Source organism: Nycticebus coucang, chromosome 11, assembly GCF_027406575.1.
Source record: "Nycticebus coucang isolate mNycCou1 chromosome 11, mNycCou1.pri, whole genome shotgun sequence".
Classification (NCBI taxonomy): Eukaryota; Metazoa; Chordata; class Mammalia; order Primates; family Lorisidae; genus Nycticebus; species Nycticebus coucang.
In genome coordinates this window covers 109,527,935-109,542,997 of record NC_069790.1, presented here as the reverse complement: position 1 = coordinate 109,542,997, position 15,063 = coordinate 109,527,935, and the positions used below count along the sequence as shown (strand labels likewise).

General features: G+C 35.4%; 1 protein-coding gene across 2 annotated transcripts in view; it reads right to left on the bottom strand.

The window, feature by feature from the left end:
* Nucleotides 1-15,063, bottom strand: part of TRIM24 (tripartite motif containing 24) — a 122,142-nt gene that overhangs the window by 10,941 nt on the left and 96,138 nt on the right. Inside the window, exons 8-12 of one of the 2 annotated variants that reach the window (XM_053609325.1) lie at nucleotides 14,663-14,780; nucleotides 11,239-11,405; nucleotides 5,994-6,170; nucleotides 3,247-3,420; nucleotides 1,049-1,184 (exon numbers count right to left, since the gene is read on the bottom strand). In XM_053609325.1, the coding sequence (XP_053465300.1) occupies nucleotides 1,049-1,184; nucleotides 3,247-3,420; nucleotides 5,994-6,170; nucleotides 11,239-11,405; nucleotides 14,663-14,780 (772 nt within the window). Of the gene's footprint in view, nucleotides 1-1,048; nucleotides 1,185-3,246; nucleotides 3,421-5,993; nucleotides 6,171-11,136; nucleotides 11,406-14,662; nucleotides 14,781-15,063 lie in introns of both variants that reach the window. The other variant, XM_053609324.1, reaches the window with a different exon arrangement.

The following is a 15,063-nucleotide window of genomic DNA, read 5'->3' as shown; positions in this document are numbered from 1 at the left end:
ACTGCGAATGATGCCCTAATTAATATGTTTGGCCTGTCCAGTTTTTAATTATTCTCTTACAATTGGAGTATTAAAATGGAATTACTGGGTTCAGAGATACATACAATTTCTAAGGCCTTTGAAGCAAATACCCTACGAGGTACTCTGTCCAGAACTTAGGCCACAGTCAGAACGGTTTCCAGAATTTTTTTGTCAAGTTATACTCACACTATCTATGTATGAGAGTACACCTCATCACGTTTCAGTGAGTAACTTCACTAATTCAATACGTTAGATTGTTTTGATTTTTCTTATGACTACTAGTAAGACTGAAGTTTTTTTTTTTTTTAAAGATTGAAGTTTTTTATTTCATTTGTTTTATTGGCTATGTATACTTCCTCTTTAGTGAATTAACTAGTCATCAGGTCCTTTGGTAACACCAAGCTTATTCTTTATTTATTAGCATGAATTAGTCTGTCATATGACAAAGACATACTCTATCAGTTTTTGTTATGAGTTTATGTTTAAAATAGGGACCTCTATTTAAATTGTGGGACTTCCTTATAATGTTCATGTCACTTAAATTCTCCTCTTTCCTTATTTTGCTTTAAGGTACCTATTTTGCCAAGGTCTCAAGAAATAGTATTAAAGTGCCTCTCTTGGAGGAAATGAATAGGTATAATAAAAATTCTTAAACACAACTAAACACCAAACAAAACACCAAAAGAGTGATTTCTCTGTGTATTGTTACTAATAAAATTTGATTCTAGGCATTTTACATCCTAGGCAGACAAACTACCTTCTTAATAATACAGAGTATCACACTAATTTCCTCCTGGGAATGCTATACTGTGTACAAGTTCTATTGAAATTGAAAAGGTAAATAAGTAAGTTTGACCTTTGTTTCCCACTCTGAAACCATACTAACTTCAAATAGTGCAAAAAATTCAGATATATCTTAATCATCCAACAAAAAAAGGATTGGAGGGGAAAGAGAGGGAATTACCAAAAAAAAAAAAAAAAACCCAACAGAATAAAACCACTCAATAAAACTAAAAGCCTACTTTACCTGCAAGGCCTGGAGATGGCACTGATGAATTTGGTGATTGGACGGTTCTGTTTGAGGGTGGTCTTGGCTGGCCATGATCTGTACTAGTATCCTTCCTCACAATATTGTCCAGCATAATAGTACTTGAACAGTCAATCTTATAGGAAAATAAATTATTTCAGAGCACCTGACTTTGCAAGTTTAAATTTGTAAGAAAACTTCAATAACAAGTATCACCAAATAATAAAACATAAATATGACATTTGAGAAGTTCTAATAAATATTTTCCCCATGAACAAATTGAGTAAATTTCTCTTCTTCATATTCTACCTTAGTAAATATACTGAAGACACACTATTTCAGAAATCGAGAGTTAAGATACAGAAATGTTGTGTTATTTATAGTCTTAAAAATGAAAATGAACAAAAAATATTTGATTTAATTCATTTCAAAGTAACAAAAGGTACCTATATTAAAAAACCAAACTTGCCGAGAAGACTAGCATGATTTGATATACTTACAAATCTCTTTAATGTCACCTTAAAGTGCCACTGAATGGATTCTTACATTATATATCTTTTTCTGCATTCAATCTATTGTGAAGTATGATTTTGGTTTAAAAATACAAAGAAAATCTAGTCTCACAGAGATAGGACCTCATGAACCCTCTGAAAGGGTCAAAAGAATCCTCAAATCCTTGGACCACATTTAAAGAACTGATGCTTTTGGTATGCACTAGATAAAGTATATAATGCCTATCTAGAGCACTAACCTTATTAAGCATATTACTGTTGTTTGCTAGGAAAAAAGCAAACCTTATAGAGTCTTGCCTTAATGTAACAGGTATACAAATAACACTACTTTCCTAATTCATTGCCAGGGTAAACTGATAAATTTCTAATGAGTAAGAGCTGAATGTTTTAGATACAAATATTCTTTAATGTGAAATACCCCAAATTTCCCCAAAATATCTTTGTGATTAAAATTCTATTCAATTCTCTAAAATAATTCTAGCCTTTTTCAAGTAGGATTCTATAAAAGAATTAAGTCCCACAGGCCTAGGGCACAGATTGTATATAATAAATTAAATTTTTGCCTACATACTTAAAAAAGCACTTGTTTTATGAAATATCCTTGAGGGAATTGAGAAAATAGTCACTCAAATCAGTTTATTCTGTGATTCGGATGAGAAATTTTAGGTCAGAAAGACTTTCAGACATAAGTATAAGGACTACAGAGAAAAAAGTAAGGAGAATTTTACTTTTTTGTGGGTTTTCTTTGAGGGGAGGAAACGGTGGAGATGGTGAGGCAAAGTGTTAGTGCAGGGATCATTTACGTTTTAATATTCTTTGATAACACTTGGCCAATACTTTTGTATTAAGAGTTATAAAAAGTACTACAATGACTAATGAAGTTATTTATATTGTGGAGTCATCCTAAGAGCTAAATAAAACTGTGAGAGTTAGACATAAAATTTCCTATATACATGTATAAAAAATACATGTACTCTGCCCATTGAAAGCATGTAAAACTATAAAAAAAATGAAATGACTCTGCTAAGATTTCCTGGCAAGGAAATACTAGTTGACCACAACTTGAAAAACAAATAAAATAAGGAAATAAGGCAGTTCCTTTGTGTGTCTGCATGAAAGTAAGATCATCTAGCCTTCTATGGTCAGACAAGGCAAAGCAAAAAATCAACTTAGATATAAAGATTTATGTAATATTTTCTGCCTTTGGAAAAAAATTTTTTAAGAAGTCATACTAAGAGTTTGAAAAATGAATATGCTATTTAATTTAAGTATAAATTAAACCAGAGGTAATTTTGCACTGGTCAGTATGATCTAGCAGAAATTGTTTTGATGTCTATTATTAAACTTCTCTTCATCTCTCCTGAAGTCTTTATTTCTAGCCTCCTTTTTCTGACCTTACCCTAACGTAACACATTTCAGCCACTCGACTTTCTAGTACATCTCCCCATGCACTTACTTCCCTCCTTTCCCAGCTTGGAGCCCATGATTCCTCACAACAATCATTCATTGACAAATACTTTTACTCCATAGCCCTGAAAAACATTCTATAATATTTATGTTCTAAATAAGAATAAAAATTAACTTGTAAAAACAACCAACCTATAATCTAATAAACCTTTTGCCAGATTCAAATTCACTGATAATTTTCAAAAGAGTCTGTTCAGTATAAATTTTGCATATACTTACATCTGGAAGAGAGGGAAGATTATAAGAACCCCCGACTGGGGAGCTCAAATCAATCATAGGTGAACCGAAAGCCTTCCCGTCATACCCTGCTGCACTAGTGATGGTGGGGCTGGAAGGAGTGGAGGGTGTGCCGCTGGCGGTTGACGGGGGAGCCTGTCCACTGCTGATCTGCCACTACAGTAGCAAGAAGGGAAGGAAAAAGGTTGTTTATTAATAGACCTAAAACATAAATGTCTGCCTAACCACTCTTTCAGATGTAAAATGAAGAAGACACATTCTGCTATTTGAATTCAATATAATTTAAACGGAAAGAAAGGAAGAAGGGGAGGAAGTAGGCAGGTATATATATTTTCAGAAATTCCATCCAAAAACCAAAAAAAAAAAAAAAAAAATGCACTGATTTTTTTGTTAGAAGACAATACTTCGTATATAATAGAAAAACCACAGTACCCAATCTCGGAAGGCTTATACATACTGGCAAAAAAAATATAAATATAGACATGGCAGCTTCAAAGTAAAGATGGGGGGCTGGAAACAAACATTTTCTTCTATCCCTACCTTTCCTCAGCCTTAATAAATCTGAGGAAAGTACTGTCACTCAGACTAGATGCTGAGATAAAAGATGATGTTAGGCACGCTGAAGTGTGTAGGGGTGAAGCATGCTGCTGTCTGCAACTATTTCCAAACCCAGCAAAAATAAAATGGCTTGATGGACAGGTAAATAGGTGTATGGATAATACATAATAAGTAGACCAAAATGTTCACTATACAATTTTGTTACAATTGAAAATTTTCGTAATAAAATGTTGGGGAAAAGAAAGCAACTAAGAAAGATTATTTCAAGACTATATAAAGGGGAAAATTTCCGAAGGGCACAGTCATTTATATATGGAATACTATATAGAGTGATAGTGTCTGAAATACTTTAAGTTTGTAAAATCTAATATATATTACATTATAAAAACTACATAAACCTATTAAGTTGGACATGTCGTCTTTACCACCTACTCACTCCTGAAATACCTCACCCTGAATGTTCCCCGCTGCTTCCTCTTCCTCTACCAAGAATAATCAGTTGGTGGACATCTTTCTAGTTTTTCTAAATATGTACATGAGATTGCAAAAATGAGGTAATGCCTCAAAGAAAAATTTTATAACATGGTTTTGTTCCACATAATAAGCAGTACACATAATAAGCAGTAGAAAATCATACATACTACTTCATTTTCTTAATACCTAAAAGTATTCAAAATATTCCCACTTGTATGAGCATACTATAATTGTTAAACTTATCTACCAATTAAAACCAATTCCTCACTACATTTTCCTCTGCTTTGCTCATTCATTTATTCATTCGTATGAGGATTTTTAGCCAACAAACACTTTAAAAAACATTTTCAGAGTGTCTACCTATTATAATAAATGGGGAAGAGGTAAAGTAGACATTTGAATATCTAGAAAAATATTTAAGAAAATTTGGTATCAGGCGTGGTGGCTCATGCCTGTAATCCTAATACTCTGGGAGGCCGAGGCGGAAGGATCTCTTGAGCTCAGGAGCCTCTACTAAAAATAGAAATAGAAAAACTAAGCTAGGCATTGTAGTGGTCCCAGCTACTTGGGAGGCTGGATAGTTTGAGCCTAGGAGTTTGAAGTTGCCATGACCGAGGCTGATGCCATGGCACTCTATCCTGGGTGACAGAAAGCAAGGCTCTGTCTCAAAAAAAAAAAAAAAAAACAAAGACGATGACAAGACAAAGATAAAAGCAAAGCAAATCTGGCGATAATATAGCAAATCCAAACACACAGGCACACAGAGCATGCATATTACAATAAAACTTTTAAATGCTTTTATCAAAATGAACGTCACAGAAATATGAAAATAGCATTATATTCTTTTTTTTTGGTCTTGGTGAAAATATTATTATTTTTTTTTCTTTTTGAGACAGAGTCTCACATGTCACCGTTGGTAGAGTGCTGTGCTGTCACAGCTCACAGCAACCTCAAACTCTTGGGCTCAAGCGATTCTCTTGCCTCAGCTTCCCAAGTAGCTGGGACTACAGGCGCCCGCCACAATGCCTGACTATTCTTTGTTGCAATTGTCATTATTGTTTAGCTGGTCTGGGCTGGGTTTGAAACCGCCAGCCTCGGTGTATGCGGCTGGCGCTGTAACCACTGTGCTACGGGCACTGAGACTTGGTGAAAATATTAAATCAAAATAAATCTACAAGCTTTCAGCTGAAAAGACAATTGACATAGGAGCTTTGATAAGAAAAGGCTTTTATGATAATTAAGCCTAGAAAATATATTTACCTGATGACACTAAGAATATAAGTAATAAACCATATTACATGTATAACCTGTACTATAAAATTTTACCAGATGTACTCCATATAGAAATTGTGCTATTAAAAAAAAAAGAACAATTATACCATAACTAAGTTTATTTCCAAGAAATCTCCTTGAAACACTTCAAAGATTCATTTATTGGTCTATTTTGTGCAATGTAATTTCTTTTTGTTAGAATACTTTTAAAACTAAATGCATTCACCTAAAAGTTATACACAGTTCGATTTCTCTTGTCAAATAGAATCAAGACCCTTTCTCTCAGCTTTGCCTTCACAGTTCTGTCTGTAATACACTTTATGACTGACCTTGCTCTTCATAACTTGTTGCTTAATCTATAAATTCAGTGTGATTTGAAAATAGCAGCAGAACAAGCAACTGAGGAGAGGAAGTAGATTATATACCTGTTTTATGGCTTGTTGAGCCAAGAAAGCCATCTGTAGGGGGTTGGGCTTTATTGCTTGTCGTGGTATATTCTGGTTTGATGGGTATCTCAGTTGTTGAGGATGAGGAGGAAGAACTGGTGGTCCGCTGGGTTTGGGACTGTGATTTTGAAAATTTATCAAACGTGGAGGGGGTTGCTAGAAAAAAAGAAATGAAGCCAATTCAGGAACAATTATCTCCTGAAAAACAAATTATAGAGATCTCTATTTTGTAAAATGTTAACAGAAAGAAACTCTGCCACAGATGAATCATTTATTAAAATTACAACAAGGGAATGGGAATGAGTAGACTTGTATGAAGTCTTATTAGCAAACAGCCTTGGGAGAGGGATTACCAAGAAGATTTTTAATGGGTTGTACCAGAATTTGACCTAGGCCATGTTGGTAAGTAGAAATGTGTCTTTGGTATCCTTCTAAGTCTTTAATAATTATCTTTTTGCAAACAACTGCCCTCATCAACTTCCTGAAAGGGATGATAGAATAATAATTGCTAACATTTACTGAGCAGTTATTAAATGCCAAGTACTGCTTTAAATGCTTCACATGTATGTATTCAGTCATTCAAATTGTACCAACAATCCTATGAGGTAGGGATTATCTCTATTTTATAGACAAGAAAACTAAGGTGTGGAAAATTTAAGTAATTTGCCCAAGATTAACAAAGGCAGTAAAGGACAAAGCTGGGTTTGAAAAAAAAATTGCCTGGTTTGAAGGATATACTCTTAACCAAGAGATCATTAATAATGAAAACAGTTGAAAGTAATAACATTTAAAAATTAACAATGAGAGGGCGGTGCCTATGGCTCAAGGGAGTAGGGCGCCGACCCCATATGCTGGAGGTGGTGGGTTCAAACCCAGCCCCGGCTAAAAACTGCAACAACAACAACAAAAAAATTAACAATGAGGTTTATATCTTATTAAGCCCTAACTATATGCCAGGCATTTCACATATTAGTCACTCAACTTTATAAAGTAGGTACTATTAATCTTGTTTTGAAAATTAAGAAACTAGGGCGGCGCCTGTGGCTCAGTCAGTAAGGCGCTGGCCCCATATACCAAGGGTGGAGGGTTCAAACCCGGCCCCGGCTGAACTGCAACCAAAAAAAAAAAAAAAAATAGCCAGGCGTTGTGGTGGGCGCCTGTAGTCCCAGCTACTCAGGAGGCTGAGGCAAGAGAATCGCTTAAGCCCAGGAGTTGGAGGTTGCTGTGAGCTGTGTGATGCCATGGCACTTTACCGAGGGCCATAAAGTGAGACTCTGTCTCTACAAAAAAAAAAAAGAAAATTAAGAAACTAAAGATTGAAAAAATAAATAAAAAAAAAAGAAACTAAAGATTGAAAAGTTTAGGTAACATGAAAAACATCCCACAGCTAGTAAAAGGCAGCACACCAAGGCTTTATAATCCAAATGTAGTCTGCCATATCACCACCAAAACATGTTCTGATGCTTAGCTGGCTGTTAAGATACTGATTATTTACACCTTATAGGATGAGTTTTCCTAATAGAAAACATATTTTCAAAGAAGACTCTCTCCAAGCACAACATTGGTTGATTACAGGAAGGCAGGGTAAGGAAACCAGAGAAGGGGCAAGGGATAGAAAGCATCTATTCTGTCTGTTCATAAAGGCTAGCCCTGGAAACTGAGACCAGAGTCCCAGAGAAAAAGGTAACCTCACATGCCAGCCTTCTCCTCAATATCCAATTCTCTCTACAGTTGGGATTGTACTGTAAAACAAATTCTTCTTTTCAGTATATCTTAACTGTATATAATCAGAACTTCTCAGAGCAGACTGTTTCTTCCTACATTCCTGGGGTGGATAAGTAAACGGGGAATCTTTAAGATTAGTAAGTAGCAACACTTCAACCTTTGACACGGTGAAGGCAGACAGCTATAAAGTATAGTCCTGCCCTCTTTTTCTTTTCTTCCTCCCATTTTTGGAATTTATTCTCCTGTCCTAGGTCAACCGCTTCTCTTGTACAATTAGGTAGAACTAGGTTCACCTTCATTAACTTTCCAAAGTGCCCAGTAATCACAGACTGAACAAAAAAATAGATTTAGATACTGATTCTAGATCTTAAGCAGACATATAATCATCCCCTCCTCCCCACCCTAAGTAACTTCACTATTATGGATTTTGATTTTACTCTAGGTCACAGTGCCCAGCTATATATAACCATGAAGGATGGCAGACGTCCTTCGAACCTCCATCTAATGCTTGAGAAAAGTGAGGTATACATAGGAGTTACAGTAGCTGTGAATTATATGTGAAATGATGAATGTGACAGTGCTCTATAACGAGCTTAGATCTGTCCACTGGAGTTTCACAGAGTATACCTTGTAGTGTTAAATATACAGTATCCATCAAATTTGCATCTCTCAGTTGTATAACTATTCTACCTCTGTTATCATCCAACGCTTTAACTACAAAGATGAAACGGTTAAGAAGAAATGAGGAACTACCCGTAAGTTATTTTTAGAAACAGTCCTTTCAGTTTCCCTGTGCATATGGACATACATAGAGCATGATTTGCACATAGCCACAGGCACACAGATACAGCTGCTTATAGACAGGCATTTTCCCATATGTACATGCAAATAAGCTGGTAGGCAACGAAGAATGTAGGGAGGCGGGGCAGTGCAAGTTGATGGCAAAGGGTAAATTGATGGGTGAAAAAATGGAAGAGTAAGCATTTGGCAGAGAGCAGATAAAAATGAGGAGAGAGTGTGAAAAAGTTTAAGAGTTATTAAGAATAGATAGAAAAAATGAAGAGTGTGTGAAGTAGGCACAGCAAGACAGAAAATTAGGTAGTATAATAAAGATTATAGCACTAAATCCTAGAGTCTAAAGGCAAGAGCTAAAAAATTCCTGAGAAAAGCAGGCTAAAAGGCTTGAGTTTCATCATTGCTTATATAAATAACTATTTTCACACAGTATCTATAAATTAACTGCCTCAGTTCCTAACTTTTTAGTCAAAGTACAATTAACTCAAATGATGGATTCACCTTTTTTGATCAATGAACTACTAAATAAAAATATACCATCTCACAGACATGCAAGCAAATGTTTACCACTAAGCACTGAAATATTTTTTTTCTCTTCTCCTCATTTAGCTTTAGAAAAATATTAGTACTCTTTGCAATCTACATGAAATATGTACCTTTGCCTTCAATTTTCTTAACAAATTTCCACTCTGTCAGGAACACTCCTAGTACAGACAATCCCCAAGTTACAAACATTCAATTGATGTGCAACTCACACTTACAAATGGAGGCTATTACAGGTGGTAGGTAAAAGTACCTGTTCCAAACTACACACAAATTCAACTTAAGAAGAAATGTACAGAACCTGTCTCATTCATAACCTGGCTGTGTCTAAAGTGTGTAATTCTCTTCCCATGGAACACTTACTGAAGATCTTTTAACTTGCTTGCTATTTCCTTTCTGTAAAAACTTTGGTTGAAACAAAGTTTCCAAAATCCACACTAATATTCCCCTGGATTTCACATGTCTTAATCAAATTATTAGAAAGCCATTAACCTTAAATATGTTTCCTCAGGCCTTCACAGAAATGACTTAACGAAATCAGAATCTATGTAGGTCCATAACTTCTACTAAGTTGAGTCCAACAAAGAGTATTTCTGTTTTGTAAAATTGTTATTTTTTTCATAAAGAATCACATTAGTTATTCCTTGGAGTGCTAGTAAAATACTAGTAACCTTTCAACTGGCATGTTTTGTTTTTATGAGATAGTGATACCTATATTGTTCTTGTTAACTTTTTGCTTTGGTTGACAAATTCTAAGCTAAGTTTTGTTTAAGTATAATGAGAATTCTTAGTCCATGCCTACATATTTTGATTCTTATTAAACTATGCTCAATTTCATTTGTGTCCTTTACAGGCATTCCCCAAGTTACAAACATCCAACTCCCACTTACATACCAAGACTATTACAGTAAGTTCCCAAGTTACAAACATCTGACTGACATACGATTCACACACATCAAAGCTACTATAGGTAATAGGTAAATGTACCTGTTTCAGCTTACATGCAAATTTAACTTAAGAATAAAACTACAGACTCGGCAACTGTAGCTCAGCAGCTAGGGTGCCAGCCACATACATAGGGGCTGGCAAGTTCGAACCCGGCCCAGGCCTGCCAAACAACGATAACTACAACAACAAAAACAGCCGGGCATTGTAGTGGGAGCCTGTAGACCCAGCTACTTGGGAAGCTGAGGCCAGTGAATCGCTTAAGCCCAAGAGTTTGAGGCTCTTGTGAGCTGTGACACCACAGCACTCTACTGAGGCCAACATAGTGAGATTCTGTCTCAAAAAATAAAAAAATAAAAAAGAATAAAACTACAGAATCTATCTTGTCTGTAAACCTGGGAATTTCCTGTATTATAAATCACTTTAAATCTTTTACAGAAATTGGGAAGAGTATAAATACAAGAATGTAAGTGAAAGTAACAATTTATACAGATTAGAGTTTACATTCCTTACTAAACCTTTATAAAATCTAAGTATGCCCACATCTAACCTGAACAGAACAAAAATTTATATACATTTTTATCTTTAAAAGTTAGACTAAAAATTAACAGAATATTTCATATCTAATAAAAATAAGAATGATAGAAGGAATATATGCTCAGAAATAAATTTGCAAAAGATAGGTTTCAAATGAACCACACCTGTTTTCCATTTCACTTTGCCCTAGTTTCTAAGATGGAATGTGGTTTTCTAAACACTGCATCCTCCCAGAGACTGCATTTCTACTGTATTTGTCATTCTGAGGCACTAATGCAGAAATTACAGGTACACAGCTTTTTCTATCAGTCACACACATGGGTTATTTAGGAATACAAACATTTAACTGAAGACAATGAAGAACAGATGAAAATAGATGTATCAGCTAAACAAAACATTAAATCCTTTCTGGTGAGGGATAAAAACTAGGGGTTACATCAGGGATCCTTAGTGTGATAATTCTTACAAATTCATATATTTAAATCATGGACAATGGATGTCTTGGTTATTTTCAGAGCTGCTGAACACAATCATACTAACATTATCTAAGTTAGGACAGGCCTGCTTCCAAATTTACCTGATGAGAGATGGAGGGTTGCTGGATGGGCCCCTGCATTCTAGGGTTTGGTAAACCCACAGGTGCTGGCCTCCGTTGCACCTGTTGCCTCTGAGCCATTACCTGTTGCTGCATATGCTGGAGCCGTAACTGAGCTAGGCTGATCTGTGTTGGGAACTTGGATAACTGGTTTGAAGATAAACCACCTGGTGGCTGTGAATTCTGTTCCACGACAGGATTCTGCTTAGGCATTTGTGGCTGGCTCTCTTTATCTTCGATTACTAAAGAACCTAGTTAAAGAGAAAAGGTTAAGGGATAAAGTTTTTCTGATAGTTGGCGAAATGTCGCATTTAGTAAGGCCCCTTTTGCTGAACTTCAGAACTGCCAAGGAACTCTGGTCTCGAGACCCACTTACACTTTTAAAAATAGAGGACTGCAAAGTGCTTTTGTTTATGTAGCTTCTACCAGCCAAAGTTCACAATATTAGAAACTAAAAATGAGAATTAAAATTTATTTTAGGCATTAACTCATTTAAAAATAGCAAAGCCATAACAACACATTTTAATGAAAGTTATATTTAAAACGTATTTAATGAAGATTGGCATTTATAGTTTTGAAGAACTCTTTAAATGTCTGGTTTAATAAGTGAGCTCTCGTATCTATTTCTGCATTATCTGTCATAACACATGACAGATATATTTTATCATGTTAAAATATATGAAAAACAAAATCCAGTCTCATCCAGATATGTGGCTGAAAAAGGATGGCACTTGTGGTCCCCTGAAAGAGCCTCCGACCACTACTTTGAGAACTGCTATATATAAACACAAGCAAACCTGATGATGACTCTAAAAACAATCTCACAGCGGGCACCTATCATCCCAGCTACTTGGGAGGCAAGAGACTCGCTTAAGCCCAAGAGTTTGAGTTTGCTTTGAGCTGTGATACCACAGCAGTCTACTGAGGGCAACATAGTGAGACTCCAAAAAAAAAAAAAAAAATCCCACAAAGTATTTCTGAATCTTCAATATTTATTTGCAATCTCTCTAGTTTCTTATACCTTTACAAAATGCACACTATTGGTTCTTTGATAGACAATACTTTGGCTTGAAATCAGTTTTAGAATTTAAAGGTGCCTCTGATACATGTGATCCAAGCTTGATTCCTTCAACAGTAGAGACTCAAATGTTTCTGATATACTAAACATACGCATTCTAAAAATATATATAGTTATAAAAGGACCAACAACATTCTTTTCTACAATAAGAGATCTTTGGTTTTAGATAAAAATTCATCCAAAGTCATTACAATGTTAACAAAATATTCACCTACATCAATATTTTCCCCTAGAACTGTTTTGCAAGATGTTTCTCACAAGCCAAGGATAAACAAATTTGACAAATTTGTCTTCTCCTTGAGAAAATCACAATGTAAATGTCAATGCAAATAACTTTACTGGGCTATAAATGACAGCTCTAAAAAAGTCCTAGAGTAAAATATAATGTTTAATTTTATTACACCTGAGTTTCAAAAACTTGTTTTACTAGATCTCATTTTTTGTTGTCTTTGCTAATGCAGACTTAGCTAAAACTATATCCATTTATATGTGTCCAGTTTAAATAATTCTTAAATGTATCTATGTCTGTATCTGGGTATGTTTACATATTTTAAGTCATATATTTATAAGCACATATATCTCTACATATAGGACTAGCTGTGTGGATTTTTATCTCATGATGCGCTCTTAGTACATAGGACTGCGCAGTGGCAGAGTAGGGTGTGGTAAAAGCCGGGATTACTCATATTCATACTCTGCAGTGAAATTCCTGGTGCTTGCTATGGATTGCCATTCACATGGCTGTATATACTTCTAAACTGGTGTGCAGGGTCTCCTTACCACCTTTGCTTCAAAGGTTCTTTTTGTTCTTTCCTTGTATAGATGAGATTTCTGTAAGCCTATTTCTTCCTTCCCTGGTGAACCCAGGCTTTTTCTCCAGCTATTTTTTTTTCTTCTCCCTACCCAGAATCTAGCCTTGGGAATGAGAGAACAATCATCTCTGGTGATTGTAAAGCAATGACAATAAGGCCAAAAATGTCATCAAAGGGAATACTGGCTGTTGATAAACAAACATACAGAGATCCTGAAATTTGTTTGTATAGTTTCCCTGTGAGAAATCCAGAAAGGAGGCAAAAAGACTTTTTCTACTCAGCAAATTGCATAAAAAAGGTAACATAACAACTTTCTGAACTGCCTCTAAGGATATTTTAGCTCCTAATGTTTCCAAAATAATAGTCTCTCTTTGTAATAATTCAGTAAGTTCTAATGTAGTCATGTGTTGCTAAAAGACAAAAATATGTTCTGAAAAATGCATCTTTAGGCAATCTTGACTTTACACAAACATCATAAAGTGTACTTTCACAAACCTAGATGGTAGGTATAGCCTACTACACAACTAGCTTGTATGGTAGGTAGACTGTCCCTAGGTATAGTCTAGGCTACGAATCTGTGCAGCATGTAACTGTACTGAATACTGTACATGATTGTAACACAATGGTAAGTATTTGTGTACCTAAACATTTCTAAATATAGAAAAGCTACAATAAAAATGCAGTATAATAATTTCAATGGGCCTACCATTGTACATGCAGACCTTCCATGATCAAGTTATCATTACATGGCACACAATCATACGTAAAATTTGGGTACCTGTTTTTTTTTTTTTTTTGAGACAGAGCCTCAGCTATTGCCCTGGGTAGAGTGCTGTGGCATCACAGATCACAGCAACCTCCAACTCCCGGGCTCAAGCGATTCTCCTGCCTCAGCCTCCCAAGTAGCTGGGACTACAGGCGCCTGCCACAATGCCCGGCTATTTTTTGGTTGCAGCCATCATTGTTGTTTGGCAGGTCTGGGCTGGATTCGAACCCGCCAGCTCAGATGTATGTGGCTGGCGCCTTAGCCACTTGAGCCATAGGCGCCGAGCCACAAATTTGTGTACTTTTCATGTGCATGTTACATTTCAATTACTAAATGTGATATAATATATATAACACATATAATTATTATCAGGCAAAAGTGTTCCCTAAGCAAGATAAAGTGATTGAAGTATTAGGTTCCTGTTCAGTGGGCCTAAAGATAAGCCAATAATAGCATGAACGACAGTATTTTAAACAAAAACATTCTAAATTCCAAAAATCCTGTTATCAATGAAAGTCAAGAGTTAACCCATTCTGATAAATCTAAAGCTAATAATACAAACTGGATTCTGTGGGGTAAGGTGGAATGAGAAGACAGCTATACACCCCTAAGCCTAGACACCCTATAAGTCAATGTATAGAAGGCTTTCCTATCATCCACGTATGTCCATGTTTATATTCATGCAGGTGTGTTACTATATTCACATATTAATGAAATACTAGAAAAAATGACGTCTTTAAATCAAGATAATGAAAACATTTTGGGAGTAGAATATATTTTCATTAACATGCCATAATTGTTTTGGGTTCTGCAAACAAATAGCACTTGGAGAAAATGTACATAATGACCTACCTAAGTTGATAATATTTTGCGCCCAGAAACTAGGATCACAGTGAAATTGGATGGTATTGTTGGTCACTGGGGAAGCATCACACCTTGCACGTAGGAGGTGTCGTAACCGGTATATAATCTAGAAAGAAGACAGATACTGACATGTCAGGCAAATAAAAGTATCCAGTAAATATACAGTCTCTAATATGTACATAAATATACTATACATAATCATATATAGGCTTCAAAAAACATACAACATAATTTTCTTTTTAAAACATGCTAAGATTTAATACAGAACTGAAAAGTATCTTGAGGTAATAAGTTCCAGTCAGTTTATTTTTTTATTTTTTATTTTTTGAGACAGAGTCTCATTATGTCACCCTCAGCAGAGTGCTGTGACGTCACAGCTCACAGCAACC